At 34.7% G+C, this 18,990-nt stretch overlaps 2 protein-coding genes across 2 annotated transcripts; one reads left to right on the forward strand and one right to left on the reverse strand.

Annotated features, from left to right (window-relative positions):
* Positions 1–1,769: 1,769 nt before the first annotated feature.
* Positions 1,770–4,848, forward strand: LOC134688610 (uncharacterized). Its single transcript, XM_063549438.1, has 2 exons — positions 1,770–3,522; positions 4,528–4,848. Exons 1-2 carry the CDS (start codon positions 2,692–2,694, stop codon positions 4,846–4,848), a joined length of 1,152 nt encoding a protein of 383 aa, XP_063405508.1. The 5' UTR covers positions 1,770–2,691.
* Positions 4,849–9,179: 4,331 nt separating this feature from the next.
* LOC134688205 (uncharacterized) lies at positions 9,180–15,434 on the reverse strand. The gene is made up of 2 exons (XM_063548677.1): positions 15,013–15,434; positions 9,180–11,108 (listed from the first exon to the last, which is right to left on the reverse strand). The coding sequence occupies exons 1-2, from the start codon at positions 15,103–15,105 to the stop codon at positions 9,180–9,182; spliced, it is 2,022 nt and encodes a 673-aa protein (XP_063404747.1). The 5' UTR covers positions 15,106–15,434.
* Positions 15,435–18,990: the final 3,556 nt, after the last annotated feature.

The following is an 18,990-nucleotide window of genomic DNA, read 5'->3' on the forward strand; positions in this document are numbered from 1 at the left end:
AATTTTTAACAAGATGTCTTATTCTAGGCACATCAAGATTTTCTAGCATAATAATTTGCGAATAAACAGATAAATCATACCATGTTGATTTATAAAACAAAAATGGACATCTATAATGTGAACATTTTCGTTTCAAACATGTGGATTAGCTAACAATGATCCGATAATAAACGACCAAACTCGATTTTATTAAACAAAATATCCACAATAACTTAAAAAACAAGAAACAAAAGAGGAAAACTTAGAGAAGAGGGACAAAAACAAAAAAGTACCAGGACTCGAACCTAAGCCGACAAGTTCTAATTCATTGAATATAACCATGAAACCTCGCGGCTACCAACTCATACTATACGATTGCCTATTATTGTATATATAAAGGTACAATGTCTGTGTGTCCGTTGTACCGATGTTTATCAAATATTCATTTTTATATATAAATTAGACAAGTAAATCTTTACCAATATGTAGCCGAGAGGTTTCGTCGATATGATGATGTTAGTGACACTTGGGAGAATTCATGGACGGGTTCCACTCCCAGTGGGGGCATATAGAAATTACAAAAATTAAAGGTAAGTTCTTAAAATAATTCCATTACTGAACAAAAATCAGTAAATTGGCCAATTCAACCTTAATGTAATTAGGCACAAAAAGGAAACAAAAGAATATAAAATGGTGAGTCCATTTCAGCAACGGATTTGGAAAGCGTTGATTCTAGAAAAAGAATCCACGGCAAATGAATAGGCTGACGTCAAAACAATGGTTTAAAAGTAGTGCTGCAGAACAAACAGAGGACTGGAACAATCATTCTGCACTGGATAAAATTGAAAGAAAAGAGAAAGGCAGCACAAGATTAACTTATTTCAACTTCATATATTTTTCGATTTTTCAATAATATATTGTTTAATATCTGACATAATCTTTCTAAATTATTCTTGGTAGACTGAAATTATATACAGAATGATTTTTCAAGTCCTGTGGAAAATGAAACCAAAAATATGATAAATCTTAAGTATTTTTTATTCACATACATGTACAAATAATTTTTAAATAACATGAAACTGCACTAAAATATCAAACTGAGACATATAGATCAGTGAAATCAATATAATTTCAATATTTGACTAGAATATACTGTAGCAATGCCTTGCATCAAATTCTGACAACGAAGGAACACTTTGTAAATCAAAAGATTCATGCTTCTAATTCAAAAGTCATTTATATGAACTAACTAACAATAAAAACCTTGTCTAGTTTAATATTTCAAAAGTTGATATTTATCCTTTATAATGCAATCAGCATTTTTTATTTAAAACTAATATAGTAAAGTATTTAAACCAATGTCAGAAAAAGCCAAATATTTTGACAATAATACTAAACATATTGTTGACATTATTTTATAGGGTTTCTTTTCAAAAAATCCTTCCCACTTGCTTTACAAGGCATACAGATAGGAAGTACAACCCTGTACTTCTTCAACAGTTCTTTGTCTTTCTGGACTTGAGGAGCTGTATAGTACGGAAGCCCTGGAGTGCCATGCAAAAAAAAAAATTCAACTTGTGCGCACAAGTTACCAACTTGCGCGCACAAGTTACTATCTTGTGCGCACGAGTTACACAACTTGCGCGCACGAGTTACTATCTTGTGCGCACAAGTTACATAACTTGCGCGCACGAGTTACAAACTTGCGCGCACGAGTTACTAACTTGTGCGCGCAAGTTACTATCTTGTGCGCACAAGTTACACAACTTGTGCGCACGAGTTACACAACTTGTGCGCACGAGTTACCAACTTGTGCGCACAAGATAGTAACTTGCGCGCACAAGTTAGTAACTCGTAGTTAGTATATTGTAATCAATAGTTACACGTGTTTATAGCATGGGCACACTATGCTTTATGGAAGGCGATCCTGCCGGACAAACATTCTATAAATTAAGGTAATTTTTAACATAGGTAGAATTTTACTGACTGTATTAATTCAGAGAAAAGTAATTAGGAACAGTGTGTAAAACGAAGTTACTATTCAATAAGAAACTTATAATTCTTATTCCTTTTTTATGAATTCCAATGTAAACGGGTTATTTGTTCGTAAGAGGGCCCCCCGGGGTACACTTAGTTTGTTTTAATGCACTGACACTCAAGTTATGTTATTTCTGTCGTGTAAATTATTGTGTCGTGAATGGGCTACGGGTATCATATTACACCGTTCCTTATTTGCTGCTTAACTTGATACATATAAACATTTAACATTTTGGTGTATTAGATAGGCGGTATATCTTATTACCATCGACGTCACTGAGAGGATATTGAAACGATGTTCATCGAGTACCAAAACTAGTCAATACTATGTTTATGGCCTTAGTCATGTTAGTTATGGCTGTATAAACTAGCCACAATTTAGACGAAACGGCCGTCTGGCATTGATACCAAATTTTATCCTAGGGGCGGATTCAGACATTTTAAAAAGGGGGGTCCACACCCGTAACAAATAGATTATTACTATGACGACACATCAAAGTTTCGTTTCTTTAGCGATACTTATCGCCAGTCATTAGTCACTGTGATCAATTATACTCATTTAGGATTAACATTCGACCCACGATGCTCGATAGTAATACTAGTTTACAAATCTTTGAATTGAAGTAGTCACATTTTAAACAGCTTACTTTATTACAGGTGTCAGATCAAATAATCATGACCACAAATGATTTAGCTATCATTATTTCAACCTACTTTAGCCTAGGTTTGCAATATGAAGAAATTATTGGTTTGTTGGCTCAAAGACATAATGTTATTTTATCTATGAGAACTTTGAAAAGACGCTTAGCTTCGTATGGATTGTACAGACGAAAGAATTTTTCGGATATTTTCCAAGTTGCTATGTTTATCTTCGAACAACTAAAGTCATCTGGTTGTCTCCATGGATACCGTTGGATGCATTCGAGATGCTTACAGAATGGTTTTATTGTCCAAAAGGAGATGGTAAGAATCCTATTAGGCATATTGGATCCTTCTGGCGTTGCTGCGAGAGTTAAGCGCAAACTAAAAAGAAGGCACTATAGATCCAAGGGTCCCAACTACATATGGCACCTTGACTCATATGATAAGTTAAAACCGTATGGAATTTGTGTCAACGGATGTATAGATGGGTTTTCAAGGTTTATAATTTGGTTACGTGTTGGTAGAAGCAATAATAACCCACGAATTGTAGCGGGATTTTATGTAGAAGCTTTGACTTCTTTAGAAAGGGTACCACATTCAATACGATCAGACATGGGAACCGAAAACAGTTATATTGCTGAAATGCAGTCATTCTTAAGGAGGAATGGTCCCGGAAGCAGAACAGCTTTTCTCTATGGAACAAGTCAACACAATCAACGTATAGAGAGCTGGTGGGGAATACTTAGAAAAGAATGTGTACAATTTTGGATGGAATTCTTTGAACAGATGAAGCAAGACGGCTACTTCACAGGCGACTTCATCGATAAAAGTCTGATACAATATTTTTTCATGGATATTATCAGAGTAAGATAGAATATGATATATAAATATCATCTTAAATCAAAACGAAACAACGAAGAACTATTCCAAACGCTTAATTTGATAAACGTTTAACATGTTATATGTTTCAGTATAAAAACGTACTTGAAAGAGACATTTTATATAAAAAAAAGTCGTAAAGACATAAAGACTTAAACTGGCAATGTTTTCTTCCAAAAATTTGCAACCACTGGCCCTTGTAATTATCTTTTGACCCTTTTATCTCTGAAACAAACAAAAAAAAGCTATGTTAGAACGGTTAAATGAAATTTAAACAGGAATTTCATAAGGATTCTTATCGCAAAAAATAATCCCATCTAAATCTGACTTTAACTATAAGTTCTCAAATTATAAACAGCATTGTTCTAATTTACCCCAATCCCCTTTTTATCTCGCAAAAAAAGATATAGCGCGAGCTTAAATCTACTTGCTTAAAAGTTATTGTGAAATGAATAGAAAAAAAGGCAAACGTAAATTTCATGAAAAAAAGGTTCCATGCCAGAAAAAAACACCTATCTATAAGACAGTCTTTGGCGTCTGACTGTGGGTAACTTGTGTGCAAACAAGTTAAGGAACTCAATGATTGTAATCTTAGATGACATTGGAATTTTTCAAGAAGCGCATGACGCGTCATAACAACATACACATCTACTTATTAGAAAATAATCCCACTAATTTCATTAATCCCAAAATCGTCATACAAACAAAATAAATGCATTCTGATATAATTTCAGGTAGGTCCGTGAAGAAGAAATACAGTTACTTCACGGTGCCATGTAGAAAAAAACGCCTCAAAGTACTACCAAAACGACCACACATTTTTTGGCGATCATAAAATCCGCAATTGCTATTTCTGTAATTTATTTCTTTTTCATCAAGTTACATCCAGATGTGTCTCTATTAACTGCACGTGTCTTCATTAAACAAATTAGATTTTAATCGAAGAGAATGCATTTTAACACCACTTTTATCAAGTTATTTCTATTTCAGAAAGAGCTTGAAAATGTCGTTGAAACATGGAATGCACACCGAATTCGCAAATCGAAGCATTGCGACATAAACGGGCGTCCAATGGTCTTATACCAGGCACCTTTCTTGAAAGGCACCGAGGATTATTCACTACCTTTGGACAATGTCGAACTAAATGCTTGTGCCGAGGAGTGTGACTTCGACGATTCAGACTGTGACAATGACATTTTGGACCTGGCTGACATATTAATGGAGGAAAACAGCTGGACAAAAACAAGAGATCCCTATGACAGAGCCACACTTTATTTACAAATGAGGGATATAATAAAACAAAATTTATAATTCAATATTGGTTTTATTAATATTATATTTATTTATAAATTTACTAAAATAAATCTCTCTACATTAAACAATTACAACTTGAAAAATGTTTTAGCATGAACAGACAATCGGATTATTTGGCATGCGTCAATGAGGCAACGTTCCATGCAATAGCATAGAACATGAAAAAAAATGGGGTCATCTGGTGACACGGATTAAGATTATATACCACATCACATGACGTACCCGACACCGAAAAGAATGTATTAAAGTTTTACCAAATTCCAAAATCAACAGTATTATAATATGAAATTGACTACAAGCTTTCGATTTTTTTTCTCATTTCCTGAATTAAGTATTGTTTAGACATCTTCGTGATATTTGTCAATTGAAATTACAAGAAGCCGGAATAGTATTTTTTTTATTAAGATAAGACCCGTAATTTTAGGTGTGTATATCTTTCATCAGTGATGCTGTGATATATGATACCTAAAGCACATTGTACTGATGAGCATCATTTGCTCAAAGTATTAAAGAATAGAATTACTAGTAATACTCTTACTATGCGACATGCCGTTTTATGATTACAATCATCACAGTTTTTGCCCCCAAAAAACCGCAACATTCGGTAAACAGCATCTGTTAATGACAATTACTCCAATAAGGGATGAATTTACAATTTAAGTCATTAATTGACTTAATGTAACGACCATGTCGTCATAGTCGTCCGAATTCATTTGGATTCCCAGGCTATATCTTGATAAAACTGAGAATGGAAATGGGGAATCTGACAAAGAGACAATAACCTGGCCAAAGAGCAGAAAACAAAATAACAATTATACATAAATGACTACTAGCAGTTACTGACATGCCAGCTCTAGACCTCAATTAAAATGATTGAAAGATTATGTTTTCACCAAATGAATATCAAGCTCAATTCTTCCCTTTTTTTTGTTTAGTATCATACCATCATAAAATATTTAAGAAGAACACAACCCGTAGCAGGTCAAAAGCTGGCTTAAGAACATAACTGTTTATTTCCAATGCAAAGACCCTATAAGTGAAAGAATAGCAAAGCCAAAATATACCATCCATAATTACCCGACAACAGTATCGTAACTGTACTATAGAAAAATAGAAAAAGTCTTGTTTACAGGTTTTGATAGCTTTTAAGGTTAATGCCGACATTTTTGTGCTTTGTAAAGAATATTACTATAAAAGGTTGAATGTGAAAATCCCCATGACCTATAGTAATTTCATACAGAAGTTTCATGGAAAAGTGTGACGGTAATATTTGCGGGGCAGCGGACGGAGAAGGCGAATGTAATGTAGTCAAACTTGAGTATATATAAGTGTATGGATTTGTATTAATTTGTACCATCAGTTCGGCAATACTAACCAGATGGGACTGTATTCGGGGGTTATGGTCCAAACAGTTTAGGTAATAGGGGTCAACAAAAAGGAATTTCTGGTATCCGGGCAATAACTTTTGTATTAGTCTATGCATTTTTATGATATTATACAAGGTTCCATATTAAAAAGAAACCGAAGGTTGTGATTGATTTTGAGGATTAATCATTAATTGCCAGACCATTAAACGTAATTTTGTAGTTTTTTCCTCAATATGTGGCTATATTACATTCACCTTCTCCTTCCGTTAAACTTCTGCCTGGAATTATTGTATATTTGGTCATCAGCTCTAGCTCGACGTTAAAGATAAATTGTTGACACTGATATATGTTTCGAAAAAAAAACACCAATCTGATGAACAGGATTATTGCTTATTAATTCAAAGTCACTAGACTATAATCTCGAGCCTCAAACTGTTAAAAAAATTGAGATGTACAAACCGTGATGTTGTAACTTGATAGCAAATCTTAGTAGTTTCTATCAAACTAACTAACAGCAAAACATTCGAGTGTGTAAGTTATATACTTGTATTTGGTTAGCTTGATTGCTAGCTGAACCGTTAAGTCATCATTAAGTTAAGTTTACTTAAACGACTAGTCCGACAAAAAACCAATTTATCCGTCTGTAGGACTAGACTACTCAGAAAGAAGGATGATATATCTAACATAATGACTTCACGGTTCAGCTAGCCAAACATATTACCTTTACCTTTACTGTTAGCAGAAAAAGTAACTTGCAAAATGTAGTTCATTCAAAGTCGCTGGATCATGCCCTAGGAGCAGGGCCTCAACATAGTCTTCAAACTAGAAGTAATGCAACTTTTATTACACAGCAATGCCACATTACTAGAAGTACCTATTAAACTTGCAGATATCTCAGAAACGGTAACAACGGACGACGACACATACTGAAGTGATAGCAAAGCTCTCTGGACCTTTTAGGCCAGGTGCCCTTTCCAAAGGGGTAATCTGTTTAACCCTTTCTGTGTTGTGCTGTAAATACATAATTCTTAGAACAGTGAAACCTGTTTAAAAAGAACCTCTTCGGGACTTAATATGTGGTTCGGTTTTGGTTGATGTCAGGTTCTTAACGCATACAATTTGATACGATAGAGCTTAAGAGCATGTTTGGTTAATACAGGTTTTCGGTTATACAGGATTCGGTTTAACAAGGTTTCACTGTACCAGTTGATGTCGTTTCTAAAAATGAAGCAATGCGTCTTTGTTGTCTGATAAATTGAAAGGCTCGATACCAAAGATTTTCTTGTAACAGATATTGTAAAGAAGTACGCGAAAACCAAAGTGTCAAAAGTAAACCGGGGACAAAAACACAACTGGTAACAATAAAGCAAGACACCAAACAAAGGACAGCACTACGCAAATAAGCTTAAAATAAAAAGAAGAAATGGGTCGAATTTAGGTTGCCTCTAACCAGTGTTAATTGTAAAAGGTCAATTATTGGAAAGAAGGAGGAGGAAACCTATGACAGAAGAAGGTCCCCCTTCGTACCCCTAAACGAGAGACATATATTTATTCTACCATACATGTAAACAATGACAATCTCTGTCTAAACCAACATAAAGAAGCTTTGTCTAAACCAACATAAAAAAGCGATAGGGTTTGTATAACTTCCAATCTTCTGATAGTAACCAGTTAATTGTGCATCACAACTTTGCAACTTCATCAAGTTGATACAGGTATATCACTATACGTTTTAAGCTAGGAAGCTTTACGCTAGGAATTCTTCTTAATTAAGGAGAGATTTATTTTTATCTCATTTGGAAGCTCTTAAATACACTAAATGAACACTAACTTTAGTCTTTCTCGTTTGAATTGTTTTACATGATCTTATCGGGGCCTTTTATAGCTGACTATGCGGTATGGGCTTTGCTCATTGTTGAAGGCCGTATGGTGACCTGAAGTTGTTAATGTTTGTGTCATTTTGGTCTTTTGTGGATAGTTGTCTCATTGGCAATCATACCCCATCTTCTTTTTTATATTCTATGTTTTTCAATAAAGTATCAAAGTCATGTCCACTATCGAATAACATCTTTTAAAACATTTGATCTAAGCAAAATTTCAATCGAAGACCTGAATTAAATAGCTCCTATCAATTTTTACGATACATGGTGTATTCTGATGAACATTTTATTTCAGTAATGGTCGCCAATCAGGTCTGAAAAGGCATAAGAAGGAAATCATTTTATCGATGAAAATTTATCTATTTTTTGCCTGATAACAATACAATATTGTGATATAACTATGTATATTATACTTTTCTTCTATTATAAACTGAGGATAATTATTTACAAGTTTGATCCAAATCAATCTTAAAGCGTAAGAAAAGATCTTCAAAAATGTTTAGGATTACGCATGAATCAAAATAATGGGAAACAAAGACCGAAGAAAGTGAGAAAAAAATCGTTAATGGCAAGAGGAATTAACAATTAAATGAAATAGATTCACTGAAACTTGTAATTGAAATAAAACAACAAAATAGTTAATGACAAGGTAAATAAAAAGTAATACCTACTGCTATTTGACTGAAATCATTTTAACATAACAATATTGACAATAATACAATAAAATCAAGTGGCTTGCCTTTATGGCAAAACTTTAATGCAGCTTGTGTTTCTCTCAAAACTGTTGAACAGTAAGGTTTGGGTAATGGACATAAACAAACACAGAACAAATTGTTCACATAAATCTGAAATGCTTTTCTGTTCAACACTGTGAACACTTAAAAAAAAAAACTTGAAAAAAACTCCCTCTGCCGAACTCACGACATAAAATCATTACACAAAATCATTACACAACCTCCTTTAAACATGAATTATTAAACAAAGAATACTTGAATCATTTAGAACTGTACTCATACATTGAGTTAATGTCCATTTTCATCGGAACATCCTGGAATGCCAGCACTATTACACTATATGAACTCTAAACTATGTCCATTACCCAAACCTTACTGTTCAACAGATAATTGAACTCAGACCTAAAAGAAGGATATGTGTCATAAGTTGATGGAATTTGTAATACTCGCCCACATGTATGAGCTATTGGTGACCGTGTGAACCCTTTAGATTCAAAAAACTCAATCGTTATTTTCATTCCCAGCAGGACATCTGAACCTGTGCAGAACCTCAAGAAAGCCTTTTGTTTTTCTCCATCTAGATCTTTGATATATCTTTTTAAAAAGCCTGCACATAGCCTTTCCGCTTCTTTCATGTTTTCCGGTACACTCAAGGATTTCAAAATTTCCTTAGATGTTGGTTTCATTTCTTGATAAATTTGTTGTAGTTTGCCTGGAGTGACTTGTAACTGTCGTAATTCTGAACGGAAACATTCGATCACGTAGCGTGGTTGTTGAATCAACTCTTTATGTGCCAACTCTCCAATAATTGGCAGGACATTTTCAGAATTCACCAATTTTCTACAAGAATGACTATCAAGGAATTCAAGGAAGTCATCTTGATCCACATCATTGAAATTGGAAATAGCTTTTTTAACAATCTGACTTTCCATTTCAGGTAAGTAATCTGAAAACAATTCAATCAGACTTGATTCAATGCTTCCATGAATGCACTCTTCGAATATAGCAGGCATAATTGAAATGGGCCAGTAACCACTGACTTCAAACCCCTTTCTTATTATTCTACTAACAGCTTTCCATTCCTCCTTTTGGAAATCATGCCTAAGTACAGGTACCTTGAAAATACGACCCTCTGTGCATTGTTCATAGAATTCATCCCAAAACTGGGTTATACAATCTCTGAAAACACCATCTCCTTCTCCGGCTTCTTCCTTACCATTGTCTAATACCATGATGGCATCAATGTCTACAGTCATGATGTTTGGATCTTTAAAATGAATTATCATATCCATTAAAGCTGAAGCCCTATGTATACGAATAATGTTTCTCTCCACTGTACCAGCATTTCCAAATTCTAATGGTCTGTCCAAAGTATCACCACTTCCACTCTCTAATGGTAATGTCGAGTCTAAGCTTACATTGCTTGCCCGTACATTAGGACCAAATGCAATATCACCGTCGAACGAAAAATCAGCAATATCAAAGTTTGTTTGGATATCCGGAAGTTCTGCATTATAAAAATCATTAGTGACAAAAATGTCATTTGATTTTTCAGGTTTGCTTAAACAGGTTGGAGGCAAGTCAATAATTTCCATTACTTCAATAACTCCACTCTGAGCAGTTGCATTCCTATTCTTTGGAATTGATAAAGGTGGCAACTCGTCACTCTCAATTGTACTAGTAGTGCCTTCTGTGCAGAAGTTGAACCTCAATTGTCTCATCTTTAAACGATTATAACAGGACTCCACGGTAGACTGTAAGTCGATGTTTTGAAAATATGTGTCAGTTAATTTTATCTCATATTCCGTGATTTTACCTCTCACTGCGTTGTGTCCATTTGGAAAATACAGCTGTTTGGCAAGGTCTAATACTTGTCCCATCGTATCAAATTTTTCCATGTCAAACGACTTAGGGCCACCGCCCTTGTTTCCTCGTATCTGATGATATGCATCACCGTCATTATGGAAACAGCTTAGATCCACAAGACGTTTCTTTTTTTCTGCGTTCTTGTTGCCTTTCAGTTTCTTACTCAAAGAACTACGTACCTCTTTTTCATCCTCATCCTCATCTCCACTACTATAAGAGGCCCCTCCCTTTATTGCATTCACTTTTGCCCGAAGTTTTTTCATTAACGACGTCTTTGTCTTCTTTTTCTTTTCACAAGACGTGTCTTTTCTGTCCCTGCTAAACGCTATTATTGCTTTGCGATCCCCATACAGCGGCACAAACTTTGTCAATTCCTCTTCTGACATGTGAATGATAGTTTGGGAATCTATCTGAAATGGACAAAGAGCATAAAAATATTGGTATGCAAAATTGATGGTTTATAATCAAGTTTAAAACATGGCAGTGTCTGCGCGTATCCGCATGCGGGTACGGTCGGTTTTTTCGAATAGTCAAAAAGTCGATCGTAGGCTACGCGTACCAACATCCGTTTTTATAATAAAATGCTATCGGATCGGGAATGAAACGTGAAATATAAACGGAAATTATCGATGATATGTGGATTTCGATTATCGATTTCGTGTAGAACGAGTGAAGAGTATGAAAAATATAATTCAAATTGTATTTATCAGGTAATAATACATTGCAAATTAAATGCACACTGATGGTAAATGAAACTGTACAGTCCCTGTAAATGAAAAGAATTTAAAGAATTATATATATCTGAATTTTAAAAATACCCATATGAGATTTTAGTAAAATGTAAAACAGAAACTGAAATTTTGAAATATCTTATACTACTAAAATTAAAGCTTGGATGTCTATATAAGAATTAAAGAAGCAAGTAATAGTGTCAAAATAAACCAATTTTAAAAGATTCATGTAACTAATTAAGATTTGGAACAAATTTTACCATCATATCCAATAGGATTGTTTTGGCACATTTTTCCGAACCCTGCACATTTCAAGTGTTGCCAGTCCTAACAACAATCACAGGACAAAGAGTCCTTATCGTGAACTGAGGTTTTCTGACATTTGATACACATTACAATTTAAATCTGTTAAACTTTAAATCCTTTTTATTTATTTATTTTCCCGTTCTTCTCTTCTCTGCAACTGCAATTGACTCCCGAGGTTTTTTTTTTATATATAATTGTATAAAATTAATCGACTGATAGTTTTTGTTCAAAACTAACTACGAAATGTCTTCCCCACATGTATATCACACTCTTCCATTTAAAGAATTTTTATTAACTGAGAAAAAACTGTTCACGTACCTATATATATATCCGATGGATACATCTGTTGTAGGGTTGTCACTGACTCAGACGTACTTATGAATATAATTATTTTCTGTGATTGTATCTTACATTAATTTGTAGGATCCTCTACTATAGATAATTTAGCTGATCTGTAACAATAACATCTTCATGCCTTATATATCATGTACTGTAGTACGCCGCTAGATTAAAACTGACGTGGAAAGGTAACACATGCCCACCGAAAGCTCTTTTTTTTTGAGAGCCCAGGTGGTCGTGTGGTCTAGCGGGACGGCTGCAGTGCAGGCGATTTGGTGTCACGATATCACAGTAGCATGGGTTCGAATCCCGACGAGGGAAGAACCAAAAATTTGCGAAAGCAAATTTACAGATCTAACATTGTTGGGTTGATGTTTAGACGAGTTGTATATACATTATGTACACAGCCATGTATCACCATCATTGATGGCGATCCGATGGATACATCTGTTGTAGGGTTGTCACTGACGCAGACGTACTTATGAATATAATTATTTTCTGTGACTGTATCTTATCTTACATTAATTTGTAGGATCCTTTACTATAGATAATTTAGCTGATCTGTAACAATAACATCTTCATGCCTTATATATCATGTACTGTAGTACGCCGCTAGATTAAAACTGACGTGGAAAGGTAACATATGGCCACCGAAAGCTCTTTTATTGAGAGCCCAGGTGGTCGTGTGGTCTAGCGGGACGGCTGCAGTGCAGGCGATTTGGTGTCACGATATCACAGTAGCATGGGTTCGAATCCCGGCGAGGGAAGAACCAAAAATTTGCGAAAGCAAATTTACAGATCTAACATTGTTGGGTTGATGTTTAGACGAGTTGTATATACATTATGTACACAGCCATGTATCACCATCATTGATGGCGATCCGATGGATACATCTGTTGTAGGGTTGTCACTGACGCAGACGTACTTATGAATATAATTATTTTCTGTGACTGTATCTTACATTAATTTGTAGGATCCTTTACTATAGATAATTTAGCTGATCTGTAACAATAACATCTTCATGCCTTATATATCATGTACTGTAGTACGCCGCTAGATTAAAACTGACGTGGAAAGGTAACATATGGCCACCGAAAGCTCTTTTATTGAGAGCCCAGGTGGTCGTGTGGTCTAGCGGGACGGCTGCAGTGCAGGCGATTTGGTGTCACGATATCACAGTAGCATGGGTTCGAATCCCGGCGAGGGAAGAACCAAAAATTTGCGAAAGCAAATTTACAGATTTCGCAAATTTTCAGATCTAACATTGTTGGGTTGATGTTTAGACGAGTTGTATATATATATATATATATATGATTAGTTGTAATCTATTCTCTAATTACGACAAATTCCGTATAAATTTAATCATATTTCACGTTTTATTTCCGATCCGATAGCATTTTTATTATATAACCGGATGTGGGTACGCGTAGCCTACGAATAAACTGGTCCGCCGTTCCATCTATAGCTTTGCACCGAAGGAACAGGTTGGTGTGCCATTGTCACATTGGCATTAATTGGACGAGTTTTAAAAATTCATCGATTCGCTAATAAAATTGACCAATTATAATGATAGGAAATTGACCTCCGTGAAATGTTATTACTGTGATGCCGCAAAATAAATAAGTATCTGGTATCCCCATGGTGGTGGTGCAGATAAATGACCAACAAGCATGTTAACATGTTCTTGAAAAACTGAACCGGTATCTTTTATTCCCTTAACATCTCAGTAGGGTTATAAATGTGATAATTTCTTGTTTCTTGCCTGGGATCCGGCCCAATCTAGCTGCGCGTCGTATACTGACAAGATTAGCCAGGACCCCAGACTATATAACACATAATAAACATAGCACATGATGCACTAGTCTCGTCGAATTATCAAATCCCGTGGTCAGAATTGTGACCACGGGATTTAGGCCATACCTGTTGTCAGTGTAGCGATAAGTGAACACAACAGGGGTCCAGTTTAGCCTACGAACGGCAATCTGACTATTAGTACCTGCATGCTGGTACGCACAGACACTGCATTAAAACATACAGTTCTCGTGCAAATTTCTTAAATAAGTATTACATTAACCGTTACGTTTGTAATTTGTAAAGATCCATGACAATGAGGCCAAGTGTACACCCTACAACTATTCCATACACCAAATATAGCCCACCTATTACTTTAATTGGTAACTGAAAAACAAACCGAAACCAATAATTTAACATTGACCAATGAACCATGAAAATGAGGCCAAGGTTGATATCTGCCAGACAGATATGTTCATAGTTGAACTTCTCCTTAAAGTACTGAAAAAACAAACCATAACACATAAACTTAACATTGAACAATGAACCATAAAAATGAGGAAGATATGATACCTTCCAGACAAACAGGTACATCATTCAATAATCCCATATATCAAAAGTATAGCTCACCTATTGCTAGCTTAAAGATTAAGTAAATGATAAACAGACCAAAACACAAAAAAACTTAGCATTTAACTATGAACAATGAAATTAAATCAAAGACCGTGAATGGACATATAGCAGACGGTAATTCGATCTCACCATCCTACAATGTGAGGCACCATGGGGAAAAAAAAGATTTATAAAAATAGTTTACACCATCACTGTTTAGTAGTCCTGGTGTCTCGAATAATAGACTTTCAACACAAGCGAGACAAAAATCGTCTTGTGTTAGAAATTGACATAGACAATCAAAGGTATCCCAAATATGTTTGTCGTTGATGGACTTTTAAAACTGAACTAAAAAAGAGATATGTCGATGTATAACAAAAGCGAAATGTCTCTAAAATTAAGATTAAACAAACATAAAATCAGGATGTTATGCCCTCTATTGATGCAAATGTTGTATGATTTCCAATGAGACAACTCTCCATCAGGCATAAAATGTAAGGACTAAATAAAAAATCATTTTGATGAATAAGTTTACCTTTTCCTCTATCAATGTTCTTATAATATCATCTTTAATATTGCGACTTCTCATGAAGTCATAAAGGTCAGGTTCAGACATCTGAAATAACATAAAAAAATAAATTTATAATTGAAGTATTGTTGTTCACCTGTCAGCAATGAAGCTCCCTACTTCGGAAAGGAAACTCAAAGAAGTCTGTTTTACCCAATTTTATAGAAGTGAAAGCTAACGATAATCAATTAGTAATTTACTAACCAGTTTCCATAGAACTGTTTTTTTTTAAATCTAAATCTTGATCCAAATTACTCACCGTTCTTTTAATTTCAATAATAACAAATGGTTCGAAAAATTTAACAAAATCACGGACCTAAAACAGCTGCCCCTCATCTTAAATGGTGGGGAATCTTATTGATATCGAATTTCTACGCAAGTACATTCTTTGTTCATAAATATTTTAAAATAAATATTTCGGATACCAATTTTGAAACATAAGAAATGCATATTAAATCGAAATCAACCTGCACATTTGAAGAGAATATTAAAGAACCATTTTAAAACAGTAATCCATTTTGCAAGAGGGTCTACCTTATATATGGCCCGAGAACAGAAGTTATTCCGTGGTGCATTTCTTTTAGACAATTAGAAAATTTAGACAAATTATATCAAAATTATCCAAAACCTCATCAGATCTAACTCACAATATGGACAATTGTATGTTGAAGGGGTGAAGAAATGAATTGTGAAAGGGTATGAAATAAATTGGTAAGTAACACTGTCCACACCAAGGAAAATATTTTCGAGGATAACGAAAATTAAGGGACGACAACCGTGTTCAAGCTCGTCGTCGCTTATTGTTTCGTTATCGATTCTAGACACTAACTAGTTCGAACGAAACACCTTTTAAACTGCCGCATGTTTTTAACGGGGTTGCGTGCCGTGCAATATCGTAACAGCTACATAGGACTACGTAGATTTTTGACTGATGAACGTGTATCTAGCCTAGCTGCTACCTAGATCTATTAAGCAGCTAGGCTAGGTACATAATCAATAGTCAAATATTATAATATTGATAATGAGGCGTAAACAAAACAAACAGACACAAAAGTAAAAATGCTACAAATAGGGGTAAATAGTCGAAATCGGTAGGTCACATTCGTGATAAAGGGGTTTCGGACTTGTGGGGTGTCGGGCCAATAAGGTGTCTAACTATTGGGGTGTCGGACTACTGGGGTATCAGAATAACGGGGTATTCCCCAAGATATAATTATATAGACAATAGATAATTGACCAATGTGGACCTTATGTTCGCAATTCCATTATTTTTCTTTATATAGAAAACAAGAATGTGTCCCCAGTACACGGATGTCCCATCCGCACTATCATTTTCTTTGTTCAGTGGACCCTGAAAATGGGGGGAAATCTCTAATTTGGCATTGAAATTAAAATTATTAAGATCGTATCATAGGGAACATGTTTACTAAGTTTCAAGTTGATTGGACTTCAACTTCATCAAAAACTACCTCGACCAAAAACTTTAACCTGAAGCGGGACAGACGGACGAACGGACAGACAGATGAACGAACAGACGGGCACAGAGACAAGAAAACATAATGTCCATAAATGGGACATAAAAAAATTTATACTTGGGATCTATAATTGTTTTAAGTTAAGAGTTAGAGTCAAGTTGGTTAAAATTGGGATAATCGGTTTTAAATTAAATGCATTTATAAAATAAGTATATAAGGTATATAAAGGTAAAGTTTTGCACTGTTATTATTTGTCGATATTTATGAATTATGATTTTATCATACTTTTCTTGAACAATATACTTATAAAGTATTCTAGGTTAATTTATATATATTGACCCGGACTACTAAAATCTTCTATTTATTTAGCCATTCAAATATCAGCTTGTTTGCTACTGAAACTGGAAATAACGCAACATCAAAATGTGTAAAACACCGTCAAATAATTCTAAAATGTACGTACATTACCTTTTCCTTCTCAGTTGGCTCTATTTTGAGTTATAACATTTGAACAATAATATCTCTTTTATATACATGTATACCCGGCTGAGGCTCGTGCAACACCTGGTGCTGAATACATTTTAGAAAACTTCAAAGACATGAACTTTTTTCTCACGCTTCAAATTTACCCATATAAGGATAGCCGATAGGATCAAAGACAAAGTCCGTAAAAAGTATTCTTGAATATCAAATGTTATATTGTACGTTACACGTACTGCACATCCACACAGTTTTGTAGAAAAGTGTAAATGCATTTGCAATCATCAATTTAGAGACCATCAAATAAGAGATAATAGGGATATTTCCTTAAATATACAGCCTACTGTTTTAACGTAGTTGTAACAATGAAAACTATCAAGGACACCACACAATTGAATGATTGCATAAAACTAAAGGGTTGGATTCTTAAAGTGCTATTGGGTTAAAATTTTAATCTATAGTTTTGATTTCGGTTGTATTTCGTTTCTTCATTTTCCCTTTCTTTTTGTTTCGTTGCGTTTTGTTTGTTTTGGTTTCGATTTCCACTCTTATTTTATATGTACCCGTTTTAACAGTTTAAACATAGATTAAATATGATTTTTGAGGTTAGAGTAAGAGGTAAACTCTCATAACCTGAAATGATTTTAGAAGTATTATACATACCAAATACGTTTCGGACATTCAGTTTATGCTCACTTTTCCCGGGTCATTATTTCTCTAATGCATTAGTTTTTTTTTTGTCAATGTGAAATCGACAAGAATGCGATTGGACCAAATACTTGGAAAATGTTATTTTGTCAGCTTAAGCCCATAATTGTTGAATTTGTAATAAGGTTGTAACTTGAATAATAACAACGCACCCTTATGATCATTGTGCTCAGAGGTAATGGAGTGGTCGTAGTGATCGTAATATAACGACTGGATTATTCGGGTTAATAAGGTTGTGGTTTATGATTTGACCGTTCTTAAAACATTTTTATCTCCAATAACGAAAAAAGCATGAATTAGTATGGTTGTTGAAAAGTATAAGTCTCAGACCGCGGCTCCTAACGGTGGCTACATAGATTGTGTTCACAAATGCAGACATTTAACATCCATGCATTATGTCACATTGATTAAATATCATTAAACTAACCTTTCTTCATAAACTTCATCCAAGCAAGAAATCCGCAATGTACAAATCACGCGCATGTCAATAAGGGCTCAAATAATCGTGCGCACATATTAAATAACTCGTGTGCACAAGATATAACTCGTGCGCACAAGTTGTGTAACTTGTGCGCACAAGATAGTAACTTGTGCGCGCAAGTTGTGTAACTTGTGCGCACAAGATAGTAACTCGTGCGCACAAGTTGTGTAACTCGTGCGCACAAGTTGTGTAACTTGTGCGCACAAGATAGTAACTTGTGCGCGCAAGTTGTGTAACTTGTGCGCACAAGATAGTAACTCGTGCGCACAAGTTGTGTAACTCGTGCGCACAAGTTGTGTAACTTGTGCGCACAAGATAGTAACTTGTGCGCGCAAGTTTGTAACTTGTGCGCGCAAGTTGGTAACTTGTGCGCACAAGTTGAATTTTTTTTTTTGCATGGCACTCCAGGGCTTCCGTAGTATAGTAACCAAAAACAGAATTATTCAAAAAATCTTTTATGTATTCTGGACCATTCTTGTGGAATAATTTGCCAATACCGTTAAGAAATATTACAAATATTAATTCTTTCAAATACAAAATAACAGATCATTTATTGAAATCAACCTAGCTGTATAAATAATATAGAAACTGATCATGTCATCATGTTTATTTTTTCATCACATTTTATCAAGTTGTATTGAACATTATTATCACACTTGACTTTTTATGCTAATGTATGTATGCAATGTACTAGTATATGTTTGTGTTTTGTTTGATTTTTCATTACGAGGGCCTCAGGGAAGGTTATATAGCTAACTGTGTAACCCTCTTAAAATAAAGTATTGTTGTTGTTGTTAACAA

Source organism: Mytilus trossulus, chromosome 10, assembly GCF_036588685.1.
Source record: "Mytilus trossulus isolate FHL-02 chromosome 10, PNRI_Mtr1.1.1.hap1, whole genome shotgun sequence".
NCBI classification, from domain to species: domain Eukaryota; kingdom Metazoa; phylum Mollusca; class Bivalvia; order Mytilida; family Mytilidae; genus Mytilus; species Mytilus trossulus.

Coding starts and splice junctions, on each gene's coding strand:
- LOC134688610 (XM_063549438.1), top strand. CDS start 2,692: ATGACCACAAATGATTTAGCTATCATTATTTCAACCTACTTTAGCCTA. Junction 3,523..4,527: donor TTTTCATGGATATTATCAGA/GTAAGATAGAAT, acceptor TTTCTATTTCAG/AAAGAGCTTGAAAATGTCGT.
- LOC134688205 (XM_063548677.1), bottom strand. CDS start 15,105: ATGTTATTTCAGATGTCTGAACCTGACCTTTATGACTTCATGAGAAGT. Junction 11,109..15,012: donor GAACATTGATAGAGGAAAAG/GTAAACTTATTC, acceptor TGTCCATTTCAG/ATAGATTCCCAAACTATCAT.